General features: G+C 42.9%; 1 protein-coding gene across 3 annotated transcripts in view; it reads left to right on the top strand.

Annotated features, from left to right (window-relative positions):
- GRK3 (G protein-coupled receptor kinase 3) overlaps positions 1-26,765 on the top strand; it is a 116,920-nt gene that overhangs the window by 63,595 nt on the left and 26,560 nt on the right. For 2 of the 3 annotated variants that reach the window (XM_031442939.2, XM_031442940.2), the window contains exons 6-13: positions 3,211-3,272; positions 6,614-6,665; positions 8,468-8,559; positions 11,589-11,688; positions 18,157-18,235; positions 19,942-20,072; positions 22,386-22,480; positions 26,603-26,710. In XM_031442939.2, coding sequence (XP_031298799.2) covers positions 3,211-3,272; positions 6,614-6,665; positions 8,468-8,559; positions 11,589-11,688; positions 18,157-18,235; positions 19,942-20,072; positions 22,386-22,480; positions 26,603-26,710 — 719 coding nt within the window. Of the gene's footprint in view, positions 1-3,182; positions 3,273-6,613; positions 6,666-8,467; positions 8,560-11,588; positions 11,689-18,156; positions 18,236-19,941; positions 20,073-22,385; positions 22,481-26,602; positions 26,711-26,765 lie in introns of all 3 variants that reach the window. The other variant, XM_064481119.1, reaches the window with a different exon arrangement.

Here is a 26,765-nt window from a genome sequence, read left to right as displayed (position 1 = left end):
TTTACATCCCCCACCAACAGCGCGCAAGGGTTCCCTTCTCTCCACATCCTCACCAACACTTACCGCTTGACTTTCTGACAGTAGCCATCCCAGCAGGTGTGAGGTGATATCTCATTGTGGTTTTGATTTGCATTTCCTTGATGATTAATGATGTTGAGCGCCTTTTCATATGTCTGTTGGCTCTTTGTTTATCTTCTTTTGAACAGCATCTGTCAGGGTCCTTAGTCCTCTCTTGAATTGGGTTATTTGGGGGTTTTGGCTGTTGAGTTGAGTTCCTCATATATTTTGGATATTAACCCCTTATGCGATACATGATTTGCAAATATTTTCTCCCATTCTATAGGTTGCCTTTTCACTCTGTTGGTTGTTTCCTTTGCTGTGTAGAAGCTTTTTGGTTGGATACAATCCCATTTGTCTATTTTTGCTTTTGTTGCCTGAGCTTTTGATGTCATATCCAAAAAAATCATCACCCAGACAACATCGAGAAGCTTTTCTCTCCCATGTTTTCTTCTAGTAGTTGTACAGTTTCCAGTCTTATATTTTAGTCTTCATCTTGAGTTGATTTTTCTATATGGTGTAAGATAAGGGTCCAATCTCATTCCCCATGTAGGTATCCAGTTTTACCAACACCATTTATTGAAGAGGCTGTCCTTTCCCCATTATATGTTCTTAGCACCCTTGGCAAAGATCAGTTGACCACAGATGTGTGGATTTATTTCTGGACTCTGTTCCATTCGTTCATAATGTCTGTCTTTACATTAGTGCCACGCTATTTTGATTATTACAGATTTATAATATATTTAGAAATCAGCAAGTGTGATGTCTGAGTTGAAATTTCTTCTTTCTTTCTTTCTTTCTTTCTTTCTTCCTTCCTTCCTTTCTTTCTTTCTTTCTTTCTTTCTTTCTTTCTTTCTTTCTTTCTTTCTTTCTTTCTTTCTTTCTTTCTTTCTTTCTTTCTTTCTTTCTCTCTCTCTCTCTCTCTCTTTCTCTCTCTCTTTCTTTCTTCCTTCCTTTCTTTCTTCCTTCCTTTCTCTCTCTCTCTCTCTCTTTCTTTCTCCCTTTCTCCCTTTCTTTCTTTCTTTCCTTTTTGGTTGGACGGGAGGTAATTAGGTTTATATATTGATTTACTTTTAGAGGCGGTACTGGGGATTGAACCCAGGACCTCATGTATGCTAAGCATGTGCTCTGGAGCTTGAGCTATACCCTCCCCTACTGAATTGAAATTTCTTATCAAGGAGAAGGAGTTAGTGAAACAAAAATGCTCTGAAAGTAAATACAAAGTGCTTTTTTATTCTTTTCATTTCCAAATTGACTATGGAAATAAGTCATTACATGAGTATATTTGGTGGCAAGGGCTGGAGGGGTCTTGGCTTACGCTTAGGTGCCTAAACTGTGACAGGCCCGGTGCAGGGCTCTCACCATTTTTAATCCTATTAAATTGTCACAAATTCATTGCAATTATGATTATCCCGTTTTATAGATTAAGAGAACTGAGAATCAGAGAGGTGAGGTTGCTTTCTCATGACCCCACCGTTGAACTCTGGCTTTTGTGCCACCTCCCTGGCACATTTTGTGGTTCTTTCTGTTGAAAAGTGGCAATGTGGTATGTTATATTGAGCCTTAAGAATTTCTCATGACCTTTGCCTTTTATTTCATTAGCGGAAAGTATGAGCTATTTGATAAAATATGAAAAAAATTAACAATGGTTTTTGTAAAAAAAAAATCTGTGATATACAAGTTCAGCCTTCTCATAGATCTTTGAACTTGATCTGTTTTGTCTTTTGAAGTCTTTGGAACTTCTTGAGGCTTGTGGCCCTTGGTCTTTTGCATCTAGGAGACTTAGCTAAGATCGGTATTGTATGTCATCACAGAATCATAGGATTTCAGAGCTGGAAAGAGCTTCAGAGAGAGTTCAGCTTTCCTTTTTACCATGGAGGAAACAAAGTCCATTTGGTTTCAGTGACCAGACTGAGTGCCCTGACCAGGACAGCAAGGGCCCACCTGGTAGGCGATGGAGGCTGGCCTAGCCCCGAGTCTCCTTTCTTGGGCAGGAAGTGAGGCCCCAGACAAGCTATGGTTGTCTCACTGCCTGCGTTGGTTACAGTGGCTTCTCCAGACTTCCTTGTCCTGTCTCGTGCCACGGACAGTTCCTGATCTGGTCCTTCTTTTTCACAAATTTTCAGGATTATCTATGAAGACACAGAAAACATTAAATTTGCTTCATTCAATGAGTGTAAGCTATCAAGATATTTTCCAAAACTATCTACTTGACTCTAGGCTGAGCTGTGAAATGTTGGTGTTTGATATTTTTATAGTTCTTGATTTGGAGTCTGTCTCGTGGAACATAAATTCATGCAGTTTATTTGGTGATGTGTAAATTGGCACGGAAGTGAGGTAGACTGTTCTCCATAGGGAAAGAGCACTGCCCAAGTGAGCTGGGACCTCTTGCCTTGACCCCAGCTTAGCCATGAACTTGCTCAGAGACCTTGGGAATGCACCTGCCTGCAGCCTCTTACGTGCAAAATGAGCATTGGGCTTAACTCCCTCCTCCTCCACCATGGTTACCTTTAGCTCTGTAATTATGAGAGATGGAAAATCAGTAAGTAAAACAGCTAATTTAAAACCATTTACTCCATGGGTCCCTTAGCTTTTAGTCTTTAAAACTCAGTGTTAATGCTGATCATATATGATCATCATAATTAATAGTAATTATGTAATTAATAGTAATTTACGGGGCGTGCTGTGTAATTTATAGGATGTGCTGCATAACTTCCAGGGCCCGGTACACGATGAAAACCTTATTCAGAAATTATTGAGAATTTCAGGATGGTGACACCAAACCGAGCTCTGGGCTCTTCTGTGGGGCTGCACTGGTCACATGCCCGTGAAGCTGACTCTGGGCATTGACGACGTGTCTGTGACTTGCCGGGAGCTGCGCTAGGCAGACGGGCTACAATGACACACAGGACAGACCTGCCCTTGCCTTCATGAAACATGCTATCAGGTGGCGTAGATAACTGCTAAATAATTGTAACCGTGAATCTGTTGATGAAAATTGGACAGGTGCCAAGAAGGGCAAGCACAAGACAATATTGGGCGGGGAGCAGCATAATTGGGAACATCACCTCCCCTAAATCTCATCTGTTTGTGTTTTTCACTTTAATACGCTCCTATTTATGCAGTGTGGAATTTCTTTTCCATCCTTTCCAGCCATATATAGAAGAAATTTGTGAAAGTCTTCGAGGCAACATTTTTCAAAAATTCCTAGAAAGGTATGAAACTTTCTCTCTCTCTCTCTCTCTCTCTCTCTCTCTCTCTCTCTGTGTGTGTGTGTGTGTGTGTGTGTGTCTGTACATATAGAAAATAAAGTTTAAAAAAATTTAAAGGTCGGGGAGGATATAGCTCAATGGTAGCTAGCGTGCTTAGCATGCATGAGGTCCTGGGTTCAATCCCCAGTACCTCCATATAAATAAAATAAACAAATAAATACCTAATTATCCCCCCCAAAATAAAATAAAAATAAAAAATTAAAGTATACGTATATATATAGTGTGTGTGTGTGTGTGTATATATATATATATATGAAGTGTTTTTATTGAGATATGTTTGACATGTAACATTATAATAGTATACATAATAAAATCTTGTACTGTGTAGGTAGTCCTCATTTTACTCAATAAGTGCTGGCCTTAATTGTATTAATTTATTCATTCAACAAACATTTATTGGCCATGTGCTATGTGCCAGGCTTTGTATTAGATTCTTTCCTCGATACTTTATAATTTAGAATTTGTATATTTACTGTCCCTCTGATCTTTAGTTCTTTAGCTTCAAAATGGTCTAAAACTTAAACTAGGGAACCTCAGAATTAAAAGTATCTTTTTGGGACACCTTTACTAATACAGGCACAACTCTGTATCTAATTCGTTTGTTTAGACTTTGAAATCATATCTTTCAAAGTGGTTCAAGCCTTCTCTTCATCTTTTAGGATTTAAGGGTATCAGCAAATGTCTGTGGTCATATATATCATCAATATGCCTCATAAACATGTCTGTTTGGGTTACTCAAACTATAGATTATGTTTGTCATATAAAATTTTCAGTAATGCCTGTAGAAGTCTTCCAGCCCCGAAGAGCCAATTCTTCAGTACTTTGTGTTTTCCTCTGTTATGATGCACCTTTGGAATCGGACTTTCCAAAACCACATCTGCATTCACACTGACTGTACTTTTCTCCAGCAACTTGGCTAATTTCTCGACAATGAACATGATGATTGTGCCTCATCACAGAGCAGCAGGCAGCTGTTCAGTAACTGCCCTTTAAGAACAAATGCTTCAGCGCAGTGGTTTTTTTTTTTCCTCCACGTGTTCACAGAACTGAAGTAATTTTTTTTAAAAATTGTGTTATGATTCTACCAGAGTTTAAGAGATAATTTTATCCTGGGGTAGAGTCAGTCCTTTGGGAAACTAATATGCATGCAAATGGTTTTACTTTTCTGAGCTAGGACTGAGACTTTGCCAGATAGCAGTGGAACCAAACTGAGGACTCAGGGCTGAGATTCAACCCAAGTCCTGAGCCGACTCCGTTGCTATTGGTTCTAAAATCTGCATTACGCTGCATGCCAGAAATTGACACAACCTTGTAAACTGACTAGACTTCAATTAAATAAAGGAAAAAAAGAAATTAATTAATTAATTTTAAAAAACCTTGACTTTCCCCAAACTTTTGGATCAACCTAGCTTTTATGTGATCCTTGGGGGAGAGGGGAGCCATGGGGATGGCACTTAAAGTTGGGGGAGAGGTCTCGTTAACTCCACTGTGTACCCACCTGGTAAACCTGCACCATCATTTTCTCCCACTGAGTTTACCTTTCGGTCGTATTGTTACAGGAAATATAAGGGAAGTTGTTTGCATTTTAAGCATGTACCTCACACTGGAGTTTCTGAAACTGTCACCATTTTATGTAAATGATTTGCCTTCAAAGTCAGTTTTTGTTCATATATATATAATATTCTGAATGCCAAAATGTGCGAGGAGAGAGGATATGAGCTAGCACACCTAGTGGACAGCAAAGTAACAATGAGGGATTTATAAATGCTGAGACCCCCCTAATGTGGTTGTACCTTTTGCAGTCACTTTACTTTTAAAAAATTGTTTGAAAGAACCCTCAGAAACTCTAAAAATATAATTTCATTTTACCAACCTCATAGATGTTGGGAGGACCAATGAAACACTCTTTAAAAGTCATTTCAGATTCATTGCAAAAAGATGCTGTGTAACTACAAGAGTTCTTCTGCTTTTGATTCTTAATTTGATTATTAGCCTCATAAATAGTTTTTTAAAAGATCCTTAGCAGGCACATTAGATGAAACTGCCAGGGAATATTTGGATGCCTTAAGGCATTGTGTTGTATGCTGAGAACACCTGTAACTTGCACTTCATAAGAGCTCCCTCCCTCCCTTCCTGCCTTCCTCTCTCCCTCTCTTTCTTCCATTCATTTTTATTCATTCATTCACTTACAGAATCCTGAATACTATGCCTGTGTAAGGAATCATGCCAGGGGCTAAATAAAACCCAACACCCCCCCCAAGAACGTTCTGCGCTTTTAAGGAGTATTCAATCTAGAACGTGTTTCTTTTGAAAAATCTTTAAAAACGAACACTTTCTAGACCGGTTGCTCATTAATTAAAAAAAAAAACAATCAAAATAATGTCTTTATTAAATAGATATGGGCTGGGTATTTTTCTCACTGCAGGAATGAAGAAAACAGCCAGCGACTGGGTAGACTGCGGGGTCTTACAACAGACTGACTTACTCCCCTTCTGATTCTAGTCTGAGGGTTTCTCCCCTATGCCGTTTGTGTCTTTGTGAGGCAGAAATTGGTTTGAGTTCAAATTTTGCTCCACCCAGTTCTCTCTCTGTGTGACCTTGGGCAAGCTCGTCTTCCCAGCTGTAAAACGAGGTCACCGCTGTAGCTGGCCGTAGAGTTGTTGGAGGGGTGAGTGAGCAGGGCCTGGCACGCGATAAGCACGATTTAAGTAGTTGCTACTCCTATGATTATTTGTAAACATTAATTTTGTGTGGTTGTTTAGAGCTGCACGGTCCAATATGGGAGCCACTAGCCCCGTGTAGCTACCGAGCTCTTGAAATATGACTAGTCTGAATTAAGGTGGACTATACATGCGAAATACACTCTGGGATTCAAGACTCAATACAAAAATAAAAATGTAGACTACCTCATTAAAATTTTTATATTGATTACGTGTTGAAATGATAATCTTTTGATATACTGGGTTAGATAAAATATATTATTAAAATTACATTACCTAGGCGGCCTGTGTTGCCCATCTGTTGGGCAGTGCCGATTCAGATAAAGAGGTTACCGTAATGTAATGACAATTAAAGGAGAAACACAAAGTCTTTGATCAGAATCGTAAAATGAAGCCTAGAATCCCAGGCGAATGCTCTGTGAAAAAGCGTTTACTGAAACTTAACTCCGTTTGAGGTCAGCTGCACAAGTAGCCCAATTCTAGCTCCTCGGAAAACACTGTTCTTTAAATCCAGTTAATGTGATATTTTAACTTTTCAGTTAAACTCCTTATGTTCTCTTTCAGTGACAAGTTCACCAGATTTTGCCAGTGGAAAAATGTAGAATTAAATATCCATGTGAGTATCATCTTTTCCTTTCTTTCTTTTTAAATAAAAACTTCCTCTGGCTTGACTTCATGAGAAAATACTTTGTCCGGGAGCGAACTCCCCAGGGTAACAGCACTGCCTAAACAGATGTCCTTCTCACAGCTTCGTGCCTGAAAAATCCATCCTCCCATAGCCGGTTGTAAACAATTCGAGTTTTAATTCTCTTTTTTCATATTCATATAAGAATGTGTTTATTTAAGAAAGGATATTTTAAGCGGTAATTGACCCTTTAACAGAAATAGTAGGATAAATACAGGACTTCTGCGTAATGTAATCTCCACGTGCTCATGTCTTTTTGCCTTCCTGGTACAGTTCTTCTTTTTTTTTTCCCCTTATTATTAGGTACAATCAGATGATATAAATGATGACACTTTTTACTAGACCACGATTTCATCTTATTTTTATTTATTTATTTTTAGTAAAGTATATTTTTATTTTGAGAATCATAAAAGCACTCCTCAAATATAGGCTACTTTCCAACGTGTATTTCCTTAGTGTTTTGTCATCTTTTATCTTTTCAGTGTCAGTAATTCTTTACTTTGGGCACATTCTTTACTTCACTTTTAATTAAAAAAAATTTTTTTGTGGAGGAAGGTAATTAGGTTTATTTATTTATTTATTTTAATGGAGGTACCGGGGATGGAACCCCTTGTACATGCTAAGCACGTGCTCTACCACTGAGCCGTACCCTCCTCCAGTTTGCAATTAGATACAGAAAGAACTAGATATTTTTTGAGTTCCTTACTTAAATGGTACTGTTGGAACATTTTTTTTTTCTTTTTAACCTCCGCTCTCGATCCCATTTCTTGGCAGAATTTAGAAGCAAGAGGCCGTAACACATATTAAAAAACAAAATCCCTTATCTCTGCTGTAGATCTTTCTTGTGACCTGCTGTCCTCATGTCTTCATGTCCTCGTGTCCTCTGAGCACCAAAGATGAAACTTGTGGGCCAGATGTCCCCACCTGGCGGCAGACATGGTATTTTAAGGGTTGTCTGGGAAAACCCTTCAAGAATCTGACCCTTCATTTGCCAGGATCCATCAGTTAGTGGGCATTTTGCTCTTGTCTGACCGCCCGTTACCATGGACATAGGACCGTCTGCCTCTGTACCGTGTCTGATGCTATGAAAACTACTTGGGAAGCAGGGCATTGCTGAGATATTATTGACAAAAGGAAAGGGCTTATGAATAAAGCCTCTTTATAGAGTTGCTCACACTTGGTCAGGTTTCACACTCACATGCCCGGCACGAGTCCTCTCTACTCACTGACGTTATTGATAAAAAAATTCACATGGCCAGCATCTGTTGGGCTCTCCAATCATATGGCCCACTGTTAGGGAAACATAGATGCCCTAATGTAGACTTATTTTTCTACCATGGCAGTTCCTGGAATTGCTGAATTGTCCCCAAACTTTAGGCTTCAGAGTAGCTGAGGTCGCTTTTTATTTTGATTGGAAATTTCTCACTCACGTGTCTTCAAAGTGTACGTCTTACAATCTAAGATTTATGACATTGGAAAAACAGTCTAACTCAGCTCCCACTGTGTCATCTTTCCATTTGCCTCCATTGTGTGCACTTTGTGGAGTTTGCATAGAAGGTGGTTCTACAGTGTCTTGCCACCTTGTGCGTCTCATCTCTCAGTTGGAGGGACCAGTCCCAGAAAGGGCAGACCTATCAGAATCGCCCTTTTAATGACTGTATAGGTTTTGCATGAGAACAGTGGCATAATTTTTATGCAGTTTTATGTTTCCATTTCACATTTTGAATTCACAGTTGACCATGAATGATTTCAGCGTACATAGGATTATTGGACGTGGAGGATTTGGTGAAGTCTACGGTTGCAGGAAAGCAGACACTGGAAAAATGTAAGCTTTCGACGCTCACATATTTTGCTGGGAATATTAAGACAATTTTATGTGCACATCAAAAGAAAATCCCTCCATAGATTTATGGAGGCCCGTGATCTCACTCCTGAGGTAATTTACCCCAGAAGGAAATAGGCTGTCTTTTGGAAAGCATAGTCAATGAGATCATCTGGAACTTCTACTTCTTAGGGCTCACTGGGAAGTCAACCAGAAACTGTACTGGGAACCCTCCATGGCTCAGGCCGTGGGTGAAGAGCCAGGAATCCGGAGGTGGCCAGGAAGGGGTTTTAGGTACAGCCTCCTGCTCCCATACTTGGCAGGGGAGAAACTCTCTTCTGAATAATGGCCCACTTTTGACTTAGGGTGTACAGTCTGGGAGGACGTAGCATTCCAGGAGACATGGCTCCCACAGCAGGGAGCTCAGTGCGGACAAGGAGGATGCTCTCCTACAAGGACCACTGTCATCGGGCTCCACCCCTCATCTGTCCCTTGTCCCATGGAGGTTGATGTGAAGCAATTAAGTGCCCCTGAGCCAGATGTAAGGGTCTTCTGCAAAGTAAATGGTGGAGTTCTTCAGTGTGAGGGCTGGAAATTTTTTAATATAGGAGCAGTCTGAGTGGATGTATTTCTGAAAACAAAAGAGAAAGGAAAAATATGATTTGATAGATCCAGAGCTACCAGTCTGATCACGTAACAGATGTGTTAGAACAGTGGGCAAGGTGGAATAGTCTGTGTAGCTTGGTTTATACAATTATCGAGTCAGCGTAAGAAGGAGTAATCAAAGTCACCTAATTCAGGCGCTCACCTCCTGCCCCGGCATCGCGTGCAGGTCGTCATGCAGCCTCTGCTTGGGCCCTTCCTCTGGTTGGGTGCCGCCGGCCCTTTCCATTCCTGGACAGGTCCAAGAGGCAGCACATTTTTTTATTATTTGGTGGCTGAAATTTACCTTCACTAAAGTTGTGCCCATTGATTGATCTTCTTGCTTTGGGACCCCGTGTGGGGTGAACCCAGAGTCTGGCCCCCAGGTGTCTGCAGGCTGGTGTCGGGCCGAGACAGGACACCTAGGGGTCCAGAGTCGGAGTCTGGCATCGTAGGTCAAATCAGCGTCCTCACTTTCTGGCTCGGACAAAGTTTGTGCATTCTTTGAGCCTCCGTATCCAAGTCTGTAAAGCCAGGATACTGAAAGCACCTGCCTTGTTGTGAGAATTAAATGAGATAACACATTGTAAAGCATTTGGCACCCTGCCTATCCCCTAGTATTAGCAGACAGAGCCCCCCACGACCCTGCTTTCTGGCGAACACGTTCTTTCCTGTTCTGTGCTGCACAGTGGACTTCTTGATCCTAAATGATGTACTTCACATGTCGTTTGTCACCTTTCACCAAATTTTAGTTTTACTTCACTGTAGCCGCTTGTCGGGGTATTTAGGACGCCTAGTCTGTCACATGATGGTGTAGAAGTAAATAATACCAATTTGTCTCTTCACACACATGGAATATTTCACCCGCCTCAGAGACCACCAGGGCGTGGTAGATAGTCTTCTGTTTCATAGGTTAAGGGTACGCACTTCTCAGGAGTCATCCAGCTAGAAGGTGGCCGGGCTCAGCTCCCGTGAATCCTCAAGTTCATTCTTCACGGTCTCCAGGCTGCCAGTGACAGGTGCACTGGCTCTGGGCGCCATCGGTGAACTGCCACCCATCCTCGGGGCCTCGATTTGCGTATTCTGAGGGGCTCAAGACCTGTGTGTGCCATCTCGCCTGGTCTGCAATTCAAAGGTCTTATTAAATACCATCCAGGTGGAGGGTGGTGACAGAAGTAGTAGGAGGCATTTTGAATTTTATCATAACAGTTAAACATTTCAAGGACACATCACTTCATGCGTTCTGAAGATTTGATCCCATAATTAAGCAAATTAATGTCTTGTCAACAGATTTGTCTTACAGAACTCCTGGAAGAGGGAATAAAAAAGATCACATCTGAACATCTATCTCTGTTTTGCTGTAACTCGTATTATATAAGTTGTGATCAGTTAGAAACAAGTGGATTTTATGTGTCCCACAGCAGCCAGACTACTGATATACCTGGGTATCATGAACTAGTCCACCAGTGGGAATTTATAGTCACACACACAGAGTTTTCAAGTCCCTGAAGCCCTTGTAAAAATTTCCTTTCAGCTTTCTATTGTCCTTCGGAAAAAACCTCTACATTCTTTAACCTGTAATTACAGAGTACACCGATAACATGTCTGTATTTCCTTAATATGAATTTGCTGCAGATCTTCAAAAATCTTAAGTGGTCAAGTGTTCCTTCTCAACTAACTTTGATTCTTTGTATTATTTGAAATATAATAACTTAAGTATTGATGAAAAACAAGTAAATAAAATGTCACTTTAGAACATGGGTTTTTGAACGCATGCTTTCCCTTCCCATGTGGTTGATCATCAATGTTTTAGAGTCTTACACTCTATACTCTAACAAAATCTTGACCGCTGCTGAATTCACGATTCCTAAATGCTAAATATTACACATATACCCACCCCCGCGGCACACCCACACATACACACACTAGTGCTAGGCAGGGAACAGTACATACAAAACATTTTCCTGAATTTTACATCCATCTACTTTATGTTCTTATTCAACTGAAACGTCTATTCATGTAATGATAGAAATATCTTCATTATTGCTTGATTTTTTTTAAAAAAAGTAGCCTTTTTATTTTAGAATAACTTTAGGTTTACAGAAAAAGTGCAAAATTAGTAGGGGGGTTCCCAGGTACCCCCCTCCCAGCACCCTTATCTTCCTTCAGTTGTGGTATGCTTGTCACAGTGCATGAAGTAACACTGGTACGTTACCGTTGACTGAAATCTCCACTTTATTCAGATTTCCTTGGTTTTTTAGAAGCGTTTTGCTTCTTTGAAACACTTTCCAAATCTGTAGAAACTTCCCCCAGTGTGTATGTTGTGTATTGTTTAAATCTGCTTAGATACATTGCTACCGCAGAATTTTCAACAACATTTACATTTCTAGGTATGCGATGAAATGCCTAGATAAGAAGAGGATCAAGATGAAACAAGGAGAAACACTAGCCTTAAATGAAAGGATTATGCTGTCCCTTGTGAGCACAGGAGTAAGTATTCAGTTTTGAGCGCTGGTTTTTTTGGTTGTTGTTTGTTTGTTTTCATATTTATTTGTTTTAATTTGCTTTTTTTACATCTGGACAATTTCTTTAAAATACAGGCATTTTTTTTCATTCCCACTAAGGTACAAATCTCTGATGTCTTAAACCACCTCTGGGGCTTTGTTGCTATAAAAGAGAGTTTGTGGTTGGGGGAGGGGATAGCTCAGTGGTAGAGCCTGTGCTTAACATGCAGGAGGTTCTGGGTTCAATCTCCTTCAAGAATAGATAAACCTAGTTACCCCCCTCACCCAAAATTAAGATAAAGAGAGTTCATGGGTAAAAAAAAAAAAAAAATTAAAAATAAAACACAGGCATTTTTTTTTTCTCCTGGCCAAGTATGCGGCTAGCCAATTTTGGGTGGATTAGAATTTATAGCAGGGAGCAGCAGCACTCAGTTAATAGAAGCAGTAATTCAGATAGCACCTGTGTTTAATTTGGGACTTAGGAAAGTACTGGCAACCATCGCTCTGCACACCCATGCCTTCTCCCTTTGACGCATGCTTATGACTCCCTTCTTTGCGGAATGTGGTTGCAGAGATGGCAGGAAATAATCATATCAACAACCAGAAATCCCTCGCGTAGAGTTAAGAATGGACTGCATGACTGAGAAGGACTAACCCAGAGAAGAAACAGGACGAGACACGTGGCTTCCACCCTTCGCGACAAACAGGGAGGAAGCACTTGGCTTAGTCAAGTCCCGACTGTCCCTTCAGGGTGGTCCCCAGCCATTGTTCCATCTGGAGGGGGCTTTATCTTCTCGGCACTTGCGACTTTTGCCTGCTGTGAACGCAGGTCTTTTCCATCTCCATTCCCACCTTTCTGCCTGTTGGGTGTTCTATTTGTACTCCAAGCTGTCATTTTTAGCCCAGCACATGTAGAAGCTCGATGTCCTGTGTCATCTCGACTTGCAAAGCAGTGTCCCGTTCTGATTTCTTTTTCTGTTAATGATATTCCCCGAAATCCAAACCTTGGCTTTTATTTATTGGTACAGATGTCTAGGAAGACATCCAGAAAAACCCACTGTCCCAGAAACCTAGGCATGTCCGTGGGCCCCGGCAGGCCTGTTGTCCAGGGTTCAGAGTAGGTCAGGGGTCGAGGTCGAGAATGAAATGAGTGAAAGGAGGGTGGAGTGACCAGCCCCATGCTATGGAACTCATGGGCAAATTGAACATTGAACACCATGCCAGGAAGGTTTACACGCAAGTGAGACGTGGGAGGAGGGATTGGGCTCCAACAATCATAGCTGAATTCTAAATAAGTATTTGGAAGAATCAAATTTTGATGGTAACTCAGAATTCCTTTTAGCTGGGAAGCAAGGAACTGAGGACCCAGAGGCATCGTATCCTTGTGCGAAGTCCCTGGACCCCCTGGACACCCCCAGGGTTCCTTTCTCATCATTTGATAAGCTTCATGTTTTCTTGTTTATCACCTGCATTTACTGGATTATGGTTTATATTATTCTCGCGTGAGTTTTAAGTGATTCTAGAAAGGCTATTCATTACTGAAGCTGAAGAATATCATAATTTAGCCCCACAATAACAAATGAAAATGCCATGGCTGTAAATAGATTCTAATTATGTGTCTCTACCCGCCAACATATGGGCATATAACATGTCAGATAAGGCTCACCCTGTGTGAGTGACCAAGATTTTAAGAGATTGGAATGGAACCCTGAGTGGCCTGCACACTGTGTTGGAATCAGCACAAATGGCATTGGCTTCTAATATCTATTGTACATGTCTCCGTCTTCATTTCAGACCTGGATGTGTGCTTACTGCAGGCATTAAGTCTTTTTAAAATATTATTTAAATTTTAGTAATGTATTAACATACTCATTTTTAATGAGTTATCTCAAAGCCTTGGATGTTTATTCTCAAGAAAGCTAATGGAAATAAATGTTTGGTGTTGGAGCAATAGATGTAAAAAGTTTTCATGTAGCATTTTTATGTTTTATTAGGTGATGGGGGCAGTGTGGTTAAGTAGTGGTGTAGCCCCTCACCAGTCTACCCATAAGGGAATAAATGAAGCATTGGGGTTACACTGGGCTACTGCTCTGAACTAATTTAAAGGAAGTGTCTATATTTCTTGTTCAAGTATCAAAGCTGTTTAGTAGCTTAAAATTTTTGTTAAGTACATAATTTAACCAAAAGAATTGTAGTAAGGTTGTTTGGAATTGGTTTTGTCACTCAGGGGCCACTGTTTGTAGGATTTAAGTCATCTTTATTTTAGGTGAAGCCCTAGGTGGGCCTGTATCAACATGGTTTCCTAAGGTTCTGACGTGCAACTGAGCGGGAGTCACCCATCAGAGCTTTCTTTTAACTGGAAGGTTGTTTTTCTCTTTTGGTCTCAAACTGAGGATTCCTGCTCTTCATCCTCCAAAGGGAGAATAGGAAGTACTGTTCCCAGTTTTCCTCTGTAAGTTTTGGACAGTAAAGGAAGTCAGGACGAGTATGTCCATGCCTGGGAGGAGCCGTCAGCACCTTCCTTAATCAAGTCATTAATTGTTCATCAGAGTTTTGTTCATTCTTTCTTGAACCATCCTTGAGGCTTAGACTGTGCCGGGCCCTCCACTCCAAGGACCTGAGTTTGGTCCTTGCTCTTACAGAGCTGTGTGGAGTGAGAGAAGGCGGTGTTTATTCAAACAATCTCAGGTAATTGGAACACATGGCAAGAGCTATGAAAGGCAGGTCCGCAGTGCTTGGAAGGCGGTTAACCGAGCAGAGATATGTCAACAAATGCTCCTCTGAAGTCACGGGAGGTGCCAGTAGGTGTGTGAGTCCTGAGGGCGGCAGCTCTGGGGACTCACAGAAGGCGGCATAGCTGGGGTCTGAAGTGATGAGGTTGAGTGCCGTGAGAGGAAGTTGTGGAGAGGCAGATAGGCCAGACCAGACCAGAAAGAGCTTTCCGGGCCAGTACTGAGAATTTAAATAAAATCTTCCAGCCATTGGAAACAAAGCGTTTGAAGTAGGAAGATAACCCAATAAGCCTCGCCACTTGAAAAGATTCCTCCAACAGCAGGGTTGGAGAAGTTTTTTTAAGGGCTATTTTACAGTCAACTTTATCACAGTTTTAAACAGAGTTCCTGCAAAACACAAGCTATTTGGCTCACTGGGTGGGAAATCAGAGAAGACCAGTTCCTTGCTGCGGAGCTCTATTTAAGGATCTACCTGTAAAAACCCACTAGTTCTTAACTTACCTGGAGTGTGTCATCAAGGCAGAACATCGAAACCATCATTGTCTTTGGAACCAAACCAACACCATCAAACAACTGCTTGTTTCTTCACGGGAGTCGGCTTGCAGGTGTCTGTGTCTCGGGCTCCACCTGAGACTTGGGGTGGCACCTGCTCAGCACCTGAGAGATGAGGGACTGGGGTCAGTGCCTTCAGTAGAGCTGACCAAGTCACACCCCTCTAACTGGGCTTTTCTTTTCCGTTGCTGTGGAAACCTGTGCAACACAGTACAACTCTGGAGAGGGTCCCGGAGACTAGGAGGTTTGAATCTTGGCTAGCTACCAAATTACTTTGTGATCTCAGGCAAGTCATTTCCCTTTTGAGGGGGCCTTAATTTCCTTATCTTGAAATGAAAGAAGTCAGACCAGGGTTTTTTAGGTTTTTGTTTTGTGCTTTTTTTTTTTTTTGAAGAGCCCTTCCTCCTTGGATAGCCTCTGATTATAAATCTCCAATTCGCATCCCATCTGAATAACGTAGTATCTTAACTATACTTTGACCTTTTGCCGTTTTCTCAGAACTGTCATTAGAAGGGTCAGACGCTGTCATGTTCAGAAATACCCCCTCTTCAGGCTCTGTTGGTCCCCTGGGTGAAGTGGATGCAGTTGCTGTCTCAAGCTGGGAAAGACCCCAGCTTTACTAAGTTCCTGGTCTGCCACATCTCTGCTCTGCAGATGACCTGCTCGTCAGACCAGGAACCAGAGTATGTGGGGATCCCCAATAAGGAAGGAGTGTGGTACTTGGAGTGGAATGAGCCATCCTCAGCAGACTATGGAAAGTTCTGGTGAAACACTTGGTGGGATTCCCAGTAGAACAGTACCCACCCCTACCAAGAACCACGTGGCTTTTAACAAATAAAGAACAGCACCTCTATTTTACCTATTTAAAGCAAAGTAAATCTTGAAATTAGTAAATAACACCTCTCAACCGAACTCTAAGGAAAACTAGGTAATCACAAAATGAAGTTTGTAATTCATTCTGGAGTCGTTCCCTCCAGAAGATTTAAGGAAATTGAGTTCAAGATCATGAATCTTGGGCATACAAGAATGTGTTAAGTCAGATTTATCCATATGCCCCTAATATAGAGGTTTGAACGGTGCAAATCCTGTTTACAGATTATCTTGTTGAAATTTGAATCTTTTCTGCAGAATTTAATAATTCTTTGTTTCTGTTAAGAAAGTAGATATAGATATTTTGTGCCATTTTTACCTGAAGCAGCTGAGTGGCAAGGGAACCCTGTATATTTATCTAAATGGATGTGGTTCTCGAACTAGTGTGGCACTGATGGATTGTCACTAGGGAACACAAGCATATATCCAGCACCCAGATCAAGAGATGGAAAGTTATCAGTGCTCCAGAATGTTCTCCATTGGCTCACCCCACACCCAGGCTAACTACCACCCAGCTGTCTAACACCATAATTAAGCTTTGCCTGTGTTGGAACTTTATATAAACGTACTCATTTTGTGTCTGGCTTCTCACTCAGTTTTGCTTGTAAGAATTATTTGTCATTGTACGAAGCCACAACACCTTCTGTGGCTAAATAGTAGGGGTCACCAAGCTGTGTGTGTGGCCCAGGGACCAAATCTGGCTTGTGTTCACAGCCCGTGAACTAAGAACTTTTTTTTTCATTATTAAAGGATTATAAAGAAAAGAGACAAAGAAGAATAGGCGAGAGACTAGATGGGACCTGAGGAGCCTAAAATATTTACTGTCTAGCCCTTTGCAGAAAAAATTTGTTTACCCCCACTCTATAGTACTCCATCACATGAATGTGCCAGAATTCATGTATCCATCCTACTGTTGGTAGACACTCGGATTGTTTCCTGGTTTGGACTATTTTAAATAGTGCCGTGAGGACCATTCTCATGCAGTTCTCTTGGTGCACATAAGTACGGATTGCTGTTAGGTAGATACCCCGGGGCGGAAATGCTGGCTCAGAGGGTTTGCAGGTAGTGGTCAGCTCTAGCAGACACCACTAGACATCTTGAGAAAGTGGTTGTACTATTGTACCCTCCAAGCCACCACACTGGACGATCCGTTAACTCCATACCATTCCAACGCTTGGTATTGTCAGTCTTTGGTTTTATTTCAGTCCAGCTTAGCGATGTTTTTATTATTACAGCTTTTTGTGGCCTGTTTAAGAAATCTTTAGTTCACCCTAAGATCCTGAAGGTGTTCTCTTTTGTTTTCTTCTAGAAGCTCTATTATTTTTCCTCTAGATTTATACCTACCTGGAGTTGATGTTAGTGTGCGGTGTGAGGTAGGGGTCAACATTTTCATTTGATCTCACAGATAACCTATTGCTCCAGCACTGTTGATTAAAAAGGCCATGGTTTTCCCCCACCCTGTTGTGTCACTTTATTACAAATTGATTGACCATTTACATATGGGGCTACTTCAGGATTCTCTGCTCTGTTCCACTGGTCTATTTGTCTGTCCTTGGGCTAGTACCACACTGAATCACTGTTCCTTTATCTTAAGTCTTAATATCTAACACAGTGGGTTTTCCAGCTTTATTTTTTCTTCAAGAGTATCTGAGCTTTTCTTGGCTGTTTATTTTCTGTATAAATTTTAGAATCAGTTTATCAGTTTTCATTTTAATTAAGATTGCATGGAAACTATAGATTAATTTTGGGGAAAACTGGCATCTTTACAGTTGAGTTGTTCAGTCCCTGACGCTGGTATGTTTTTCCACTGTGCAAAGCTAATTTAATTCCATTTTTATTCTCACTGTTTCCAGACAGTAATACAGATAACATTTCCTCCTCCCTCCTCTCCCGTCCCCCCCAGGGTCTGGTTCTTCCAACTTCAGAATCCAAGATTGAAATGAATATTTGACTAGCCAGAACCAAAATGCAGACTAACAAAAAGACTAACAAGATAGTCCTATTTTTCTGTAGACTCTGAGTCTTCTGCAGAAGATGTGGAAGGAAGAGTCATGATCGAATTGGAGTGACAGAAGAGCTTTGAGTTCATTTGCTCCAGTTAGCAATGTTGTGTGTCCATGCATTTTACCATGGTACCAGACCCGCTTTACTGTGTCTGTTAAGATTATCACATAGGTGTCTGTGCTCCACACACAGGGCAGTGGCCTGGCTGAAAAACTGTACAGACGGTGTTTGGTAGCAGGTGTGCTTTGAGGACAGTGTTTGCTTTTCTTATATATGTATTTTTTTTTCCACTCTAGGATTGTCCTTTCATTGTCTGTATGACCTATGCCTTCCACACGCCTGATAAACTCTGCTTCATCTTGGATCTGATGAACGGTAAGCGAGGCCCGGGAGGTCTGAATACACTGAACGCCTTTGCCATGATGTTCGATCTTAGCCATTTGGGTCTTTCGGACAATTAGATACCCCCTGAAGTTTGAGGAAACCTTTTACTCTCCAATTTTCAGGGAAAATTCATTTCAAAAAATGTTGACTACCATCTCCTCCTGGCCCTCCCAGTCTCTCCCCAGGAAAGTGGCATTTTCCAGAAAAGATTTTCAGAAAGTAAAACACAGTGAGACTTGATTTTTCTGGGACGTAGCTGGCCGGGGTGTTTAGCTCGCTTGTCTCCTGGCCCTCAACTTTTAGGAACAAAATACCTCCAAAGAATACAAGCCAAAGATAGAAGTGTATTAAAGAACCAGCTTTGAAGGACTGACTGTGGGCCGGCACAGACGGTAGCCCAGTCTTCTGTACCTTCAGCCCAGATCAGCTGTATGTTGTTGATTCAGTTTATTTAATTTATTAACATTATTTTTTAACTGTGAATAATGACCCGGGGAATGCCGAAAGAGTTTTAGCCAGGAAAGTACTTTTCTAATACTAGAAAGGAACATGATACATGTTCAAAGCATTTTTAGTAACAAGAGCTGAGATAAAAGGCATACAGTTCAACAAGCGAAATACCTTTTCTGAAGTTCACTTGAAGTTTTATGACGTTTTGAGTGTTTGATTTAAAACCAGGTCTGTCCAAAGGCACGAGGGAATTTCACAGACATAATAATGAGCAGAAGTGGCCAAACACAGCAGCAGATACCCTGTGTGGCTGTTTACTTGACTGTGGGGGCTGGCAGAGCTCATCGGTGGTGGAGAGGGCAGAAGAGGGTCCCCGCGGCCTGGTCAGGGGCTGCGAGCTGACATACTGACTGGGAGGGACATGGGGGAGCCTTCAGTGATGCTGGAAATCTTTCATGTCTCCATCTGGCAGGGGTGATACGGGAATGTGTGTGAACAAGATGACACTTATAAAATCAAGGGCCATAATGTTGGATACACATGGACTTTTGTAAATCAACTGAGGCTCTTCCTTCACCGTTTATAAGAACATTCCTAGCCCTGTTGGTGGCTTTCTCTGTCTCTCTCACTTGAGGCCGTGTGATGATTTACTTTTTTCCCAACATTTTATTATGAAAAATGTCAAACATGTGGCAAAACGGAAAGAACTTTACTAGGGACACCCAAATACCCATCCCCTGGGTTTGACCAGTTAAAATTTTATTTCTTTGCTTTATCAAATATCTATCAATGTGATCAACTTGTTTGTTCTGTTTCCTTATTTACTTAGTGTCCACAGAGCCAATTGCTGAGCGATCTACTGGATCACTACACGGGTTGATTTAGTTATTAGACAGGACTTAGTAATCAGAGCAGACTGGCTAACCCCCAACCCCGACTCCCTCCGCCTCCCTCCGCCTCCCCCCGCCTCCCCCCGTCCCCACGATGGTGCATCTGGAAGCTGTGACACCAGACAACGGTGGCTTTGTGTCGTATTGTCCCGGCCATTGTCCCATCTAAGCTGTCTCAGTGTTTAAGTTTCCTCTATAATTTTTCAAGTGTTTTTGAAATCAGCGATAGGTATATGGGCAAAACAGAAACATAGTTTACCTTTTTCTACTGTATCCTAGCTAGGTAGGGGGACAGTGATTTTTTTTCGTTTCCTTTAAACAAACACGCTGAGTTAAATTTGACCGCTCTGATTCCAGGGGGCGATTTGCACTATCACCTCTCCCAACACGGGGTTTTTTCCGAGAAGGAGATGCGGTTTTACGCCACCGAAATCATCCTGGGACTGGAACACATGCACAATCGGTTTGTTGTTTACAGAGACTTGAAGGTAAGGCTGTGTGACAGACTCGCTCTGTTTATGGGACCTGTGCAGCAGGCAGTGTCTTGCGGTCACAGTCCTCCCAGGCATTCCTCCTCTTTCGTGCTATCCTGTCCTCTTCCTCGTCTCAGCCCTGATAAAGTCACCCTGAGGGTGATGCTGGGCCCTTCTAAACTCTGTTCTAAGGACTCAAGTCCATCCCGGTTGTCACTACCACTCAGTTTCTGGTGCAGCACGTACGCCAGCTCAGAAATTTCTATTGGTTAATTAATGAAGAGCAGGGTGAGGGTTTTTTGGTTTCGCCCACTTTTATAGTTCATTGTAATTCCATTGATGTCCACCAAGCAACTGACTTGGCCGTGACTCTGTGTGAGGGCAGGAGACGTACAAAGATGAAGAAACAGAGAGCGTGTATCTTTCAGGCATATCCCCTGGGGAGCCAGCCCAGAGAATGGCTGAGTCGTGACTGAGGAAGGCTGGCCTGAGAGGGGCGGACTGGCTGGCAGCCTGCAGAGTGTCCCTCGAGGGCCATTCTCCGAGCCTCGGATTGTTCTGAGACTGCCTTTAAAAACTGATTTACTAACAGATTTTTCGATCCCTGAACTACACAGCCCCAGTCTGCTATGCTTAGGATTCCTCACTGTGCTTCCCCTTAAAATCTGACTGGCCTGGAAAAGAAATGAAATAAGAGCGTTCTGAATTCTTTCACTCTGGACCATGATGCTTGATCCTGGATTCTGCGTGCACGAGGGAGTTGGGAGATTGCCCAGTGTGTCTGCAGTGACACCTGTCTGGCCAGCGCCACGAAGACAGGGATAGAAAAGGCACCTTGACAAATGGAAGAAACGATCCCACAAACATATAAAGGTGTAAATAGTGTTGAGAAGAAAGGTAACAGGCGTGGCACCTTCTCAGTTGGATGAGAAGACTCCCGGAGAGTGTGTCCTCCTCTCAGATTCCTTAACTTTTTTTTTTTTTATATAATATGAAGATTCTGGGGATGGAACCCCAGACCTCGTGCATGCTGAGCACACGCTCTACCACGGAACTATACCCACCCGCCTCTCAGATTCCTTCTTAAATTACCCCGAGTTAACCAGCTGAGGTGTATGGATGGTGCTCCTTTCTCTAAAGAGCTCATGTTTTTGATTAGCTTTTTAAGATTACCTCCTAAGAATCTAAAATGTTAGATTTTATTGTTGAGCATATTGGTTTTTTTTCCCCACAAAATGCTTTGTAACTTTTAAAGCTTTCTGCAGAGTTAAAGAATGACTCCCTTCGCCTTCATACGAGCATAAAGAAGGAAAAAAAATGTATTTTCATCTAATTAGAAATAGATGCTGGTTAGCACATGACATTTTTTTTTCCCCTCATGTGAATTTAGCCGGAGAATAAAATACACACCGAGGGTCCATGAAGAACTAGTGTAATACATTTTAATTTAAATCTATCACTGGTTTTTAATAATCTCAATGCTATATTTTTGTTTTCTAAGCTATTTCGTAGGCAGTGGTATTATCTAATTTCTATTCGAACTTAATTCTAGTCACTCGTGATTATTCATGCTTCAGTTTTATAATGGCAGACCATTGTTTTTACTTCAAGCAAAAAACAGTTGTTCTCCAGCAGAAAAATACCAAGATGACTGTAATTCAGTGCATATTAGGGAGAGGAGTTTGTTTTCCGTGATTACACTGACTAAATCTAATCTTACTAGATACATTTCATCAGAGTTGTGGTCAAAATCATATTTGGTCACTTGGTAGGGCCTCTATGTTGATTACATACTAATGACCAGAAATGACATTTATCAGGATTAGTGTGGCACTGTGGAATATTCTGATTTCTTAGGTCATTATTTGTGTGTTCCTGCAAGATTCCTTTCCATTCTGTGCTTTGTGGCTTCATTCTCTGAAGTCCTAGGGGGTTCACGGAAGCCAAGAAGGCGGTGGACTCACTCCCTTTGTGGAGAGGCTGGCTGTTCTGGCTGGATTGCAGATCTTGCCGGGAAAAGGAAATGCTTTGAACTCCAATGAACTGTGGCTGTAACCCTCCCATGTTACCTGCCCTGCATTTCATTGTCAGATGAGTAGACTCCTTCCCATCTGTCAGCACTGCTTTCCTGCTGAAATTAACATAAAAACTATCATTGTCAGAATCCTGCCCTACATGGATGTGATAATGTAATCGGTGCTGAAATCAGTGTGTAGGAACGAACGATGGTTAAGATAATGAGGTATCAGGTGTCTGTAGTTTTAGAAGTTCTCAGAGCCACTGTGACGTTTTGGGGGCTCTTGAAGACCACCTTCTCTTTCATTTCAGCCTGCAAATATCCTCTTGGATGAACACGGACACGTCAGGATATCAGACCTCGGTCTTGCCTGTGATTTTTCCAAAAAGAAGCCACACGCGAGTGTGTGAGTAGCACGTGGAAGCCATTCACTGTCGTGTCCCTAACATGACTGGTTGACTCACTCACACCCCGACCTGGTCATCTTTCTCTTTTCACTATGTGGTAATCCCAGGTCGGAGAAGGTTCCATGTCCCAGGCGGTGGGAGAGGAGATGGAGGGGCAGTGTGCTCACTCTCACTGTTTTGGGGAGCATGCCCAGATCCACGATGTAGCTGCCCAGGGCCAGGGCGGTCTAGGGGCAAGATAGGGGCCTCAGCAGCAGACCCGATCCCACGTGACCCTCAGCCCCTTCATCTATAAGTTGAGGTCAGAAGAAATCCCTGAAAGTTGTCATTAGGATAAATGACAGCTTCTGTGCCAAAGAAGGTGCAGAGGCAGCTGCATAGAACTCTCCAAGGGAGGCCCAGAGGTCACTGTCTCTCTGCACCTACTTTTCTTTACTTTTTCAAAACAGCTTTTTTTCCCCTAAAGAGAAATTAGGAAAATTTTTTTTAATTAAAAAAAAATCTACTGGCAGTTCAGGCTTTTAATGCAGGTCACGTTGTTAGATTTGATTATTACGTCCATCCTGGAAACCACCATGCAGGGGAAGGCCCCAGACACCACCGCCCTCGGCCAACACCTGCCCTCTCAGTGGACCCTGAGTTGCTCGGGGCAACTTCGGCCAAGATGGATCAGCACATGTGGACACTGGCCCAAGGACTTCCCTGGACCTGGGATGGTTAAAATGACAGCAGGAACGTGGAGTGGCTGCTGTGGAGCTCAGCAGAGGCAGGACGGAATACACACTGGTTTTCATTCCTATCTCTTTGGTATCAGCTTATCTGGGTGGGAAGTCTGGACATGTGTGCGGTTTGTGGAAAAACGGAAAGCTTTCGCTTGATTTTCTTTTTCTTTTTTTTCCTTTTCCAATGTAGCAGTCTTAGCACTGAATCTTTTACAATTCCATTTTATCGTGCATCTTAAGCCGACATTCATCCCTGTCTTGAGTGGTCTTGAAGTAACTCCCAGGAGTCTCTTCATGCTTCCGCGCGGAAGATAAACTAAACCACCCCCCCCCCTTTTTTTTTGTGGGACTAGAAATAAAGTGTTCTACACTGCAGGACTTTATGAGAGCCGGCGTTAAATCAGAATTGCCATTTAAAGCTCCGATCAGATTTTAGTAGTGAATAGCACTGTTTCTCCAGAATCTGGGAGGTGGTGATAAAAGCCTTAGCATTTTGCCAGCACTTGACAATTATGAGGCCAGAACCTGTGGTTGTGTAAGCTTCTCCCAGGGAGTTCATCAGACATTTTTAAGAGAGTCATTTGAATTTTTAATGCCACAGCTATTTGGTATGCTAATTTCTTCAATTTAGTGTAGTCACAACTGAATATGAATCCGAAAGCTCATAAGAGTGACTCCCAAAGGAATTAACTTTCAGATGTGGGGTTACTTACTCCCTTATAGGGCCTCACGCACTTCTTGCTGTAATTCACCCATCAGCTCTCAAAGGTGGGCTGTTTGTCTGTATCTGAGAAGAATCTGTAAATGGGTAGGATTGGGGAGGTTGGTTTCCATGTTTAAATGGTGATCACAAGGCCACTACTTGAAAAGGATAGAATGCACGATGAAATTCCATATTTTTAAGGAGAGGAGGCATGTCGTGGCTGAGAAAAAAGGCTTTCGAGTCAGCAGATGTGGGTTGGAATCCTCCTTCCCAGCTGGGCCAGCCTCATTTTCCTCCTCTACAAAAAAGAGATAACAACGCTGTTTATTCACATGACAGTCAGCTCATTCACTCACATGTTAAGTATTTACTTAACGTTGGCTCTGTGCCAGGTGCTGGCAATGCCGCGGTGATTGGGGCAGAAAGGCTCCCTGACCTCCTGGAACCAGCAGCCAGGGGACTGTCCAGAAGTGACCCCGTGATTGGTGGGGGCTGTGCTGGCACCCACGGCGCTCGTGTCATTAATTGAACGTCAGTTGTCCCAGACACGTGTGACTGACTACTTTGAATATGTTGTTACCGTCACAGAAACCCCATGGGGTGTGGGTATAACTGTCTACTTTTCATGGGACGGAAACTGAGGTTCAGAGAAACTAACTTGAATCAGGTCACGTGCCTGGCGCGTTGTGGGTCTAGAATTAAAACCCATTTCTGTCCAACTCCAAAGCTTGTGCACCTTACGCTATGTATGAACTCCCTGAGACTTTGAGGTGATTGACTTCGTACTAGGTTGAAGTTTTGTGGCCAGAATTTCACCCTAGAGTGGGTGTCTAGGGTCTTTTCAAAATTGCAGATGTGATCCTAGGACTTGGTCTAACACCAGCTCGTCTACAGAGCATGGCGGTTGGTTCCTGATCTCGGCTTGGACTCAGTGCCTTTAAGGATGGGGTCAGATTCTCGTAAACTGAAAGTTAACCGTGGAGCAGCCACAAAATGTCACAGAAGAGCTTTGATTTTGGAACTGAACAAATCGTCCATGATTGTGTACCAGCTTATTTTATCCAGGGACACAGAGCCGAGGCTTCGGTCACAGTGTCTTCAAATGGTCAAGTGCTCTTTTTGTATGACTGGTACTGATCTTCAGTGTGACATGCCAGGAGACACTCGAGCTGCCATGAAGGCAGGAGCAGGAACCTGCGGTGGCGGGCTGTCCAGTTTTCTGCTTTAATGTGTCCGATGGTGTCCGGTGTCAGCTGAGACCCCCAACGTGGTGTGAACTCCACGTATTTATCCTCATCAAGATCTTCCCATTCCAGGATTAGGTTTTGATCCTGAGAATCGCAGGTTCACAAGATCACCACAAAGGTTTTCTAGCAACAATGAAATTAAGCCTTCCCAGGAAAAGGCGTGGATGCCCCTCCCGGAAGTCTCTGACGCACCCACGGCGTAGCTCGCTGACCTCACACTGTCAAACTTTGGATTCCACATGGCAGAGCTTCTCCGATTGATGGACCAGAGCCCATTTCACTGTTTGAGAAAAGTCTTTGAAGAACTCTGAGGCAGAGAGGGGCCTGGGCCCAGTGCAGATCCAGGGTCATTAACAATCCAGGATCACTTTTCTGAGCAGGTGCTCACTGCTTCAGGGCATAAGTCAGTTTCAAATGATTGTAATAACGTAAGGATAGAGAATAAAATCCCTGACACAGAGTGAGTTCTTTAAGTGCCAGCACTGTCCTAAGCCCGTTACCTGTGTGTGCTCCTCACAGCAGCCCTGTGGGATCAGGTGTTACTTTATCACCCATCCTATCAGGGAAGAAAGTCAATGAAGGGAGGTAACGCCGGATGTGCAGGTAATGGCTTTTGTGGGGCCCTTCCAGGCTGCGTCTTTGAAAGTTCCCCACGAGCCTTCTCTTGCTCTTGGAACAGCGTGTGCTCAGATCTTTAAGGAGGAATGGGGAGTCGTAGAAAGGAAAAGGATTTTGAGTTGCAGATGTTCTGTATCAACGACTGTCCTCCCCAGTGCTTTTTCTCTGCTTCCTGGAAGCCGTCTTCACATCTGCTTTGCTGAGTCTTTTGATCCATCAGCAGCTCTTCAAACCTGACACATGGTTTCTCCATCTCTGTCCCTGTTGGCTTGTGCCCCCAGGGACAAGCTCCTCCAACCCCCTTGGGGACCTTCCAGGTGGAAGGGTGGGCGCTACTGAGGAAGCACGTGTGAGCCCCGGTCCTCGTCACGGGGGCGGGGGGTGGCCCCGTGCAGGAGGGTCTGTCCCCATCCCTTCCAGGATTCAGTGTTACAGCATAGTCACCTGTTCGTCACCCCCTTCCCCCTGCCTTCCCCACCTCGCACATCTCCCCACGAGAGCTCTCCAAAGGGCAGGGGACCTTTGACTCTTCCTAGCAGTAGTGGGAAGGGACTGACCAGATTCAGATTTCATCTGCAAGACCGTGGAGCGCGCATCCTCCATGTTTGTTTCATATGGTAATTTATCCCTATCCATTCCTCTTCTAATGAAGACAAGAAAGGTGGTTTTCCCATCGGGTGTTTGCTGAATCGGGTTGGAAGCACCGTGGACCCCTCGCCCTTGTTTACAGTGGCTGCCATTTAATAAATGGCGCCCAGACCTCTCCATGAGCTGGATGTTTGACAAGGTGGGCGCACCCTGATAACTGCATGTACCCTCTCTTCTCCCCAGTGGCACCCATGGGTACATGGCTCCCGAGGTTCTGCAGAAGGGAACTGCCTACGACAGCAGCGCCGACTGGTTCTCCCTGGGTTGTATGCTTTTCAAACTGCTGAGAGGGTGAGTGATGTGCATCCTTTTAGGACCGTCATCGTGGCACGTACTTAAATCCAGA

The sequence above is a fragment of the Camelus dromedarius genome, chromosome 31, assembly GCF_036321535.1.
Source record: "Camelus dromedarius isolate mCamDro1 chromosome 31, mCamDro1.pat, whole genome shotgun sequence".
Lineage (NCBI taxonomy): Eukaryota > Metazoa > Chordata > Mammalia > Artiodactyla > Camelidae > Camelus > Camelus dromedarius.
The sequence above is the reverse complement of the archived record's forward strand: the minus strand, read 5'-3'. Positions and strand labels throughout refer to the sequence as shown.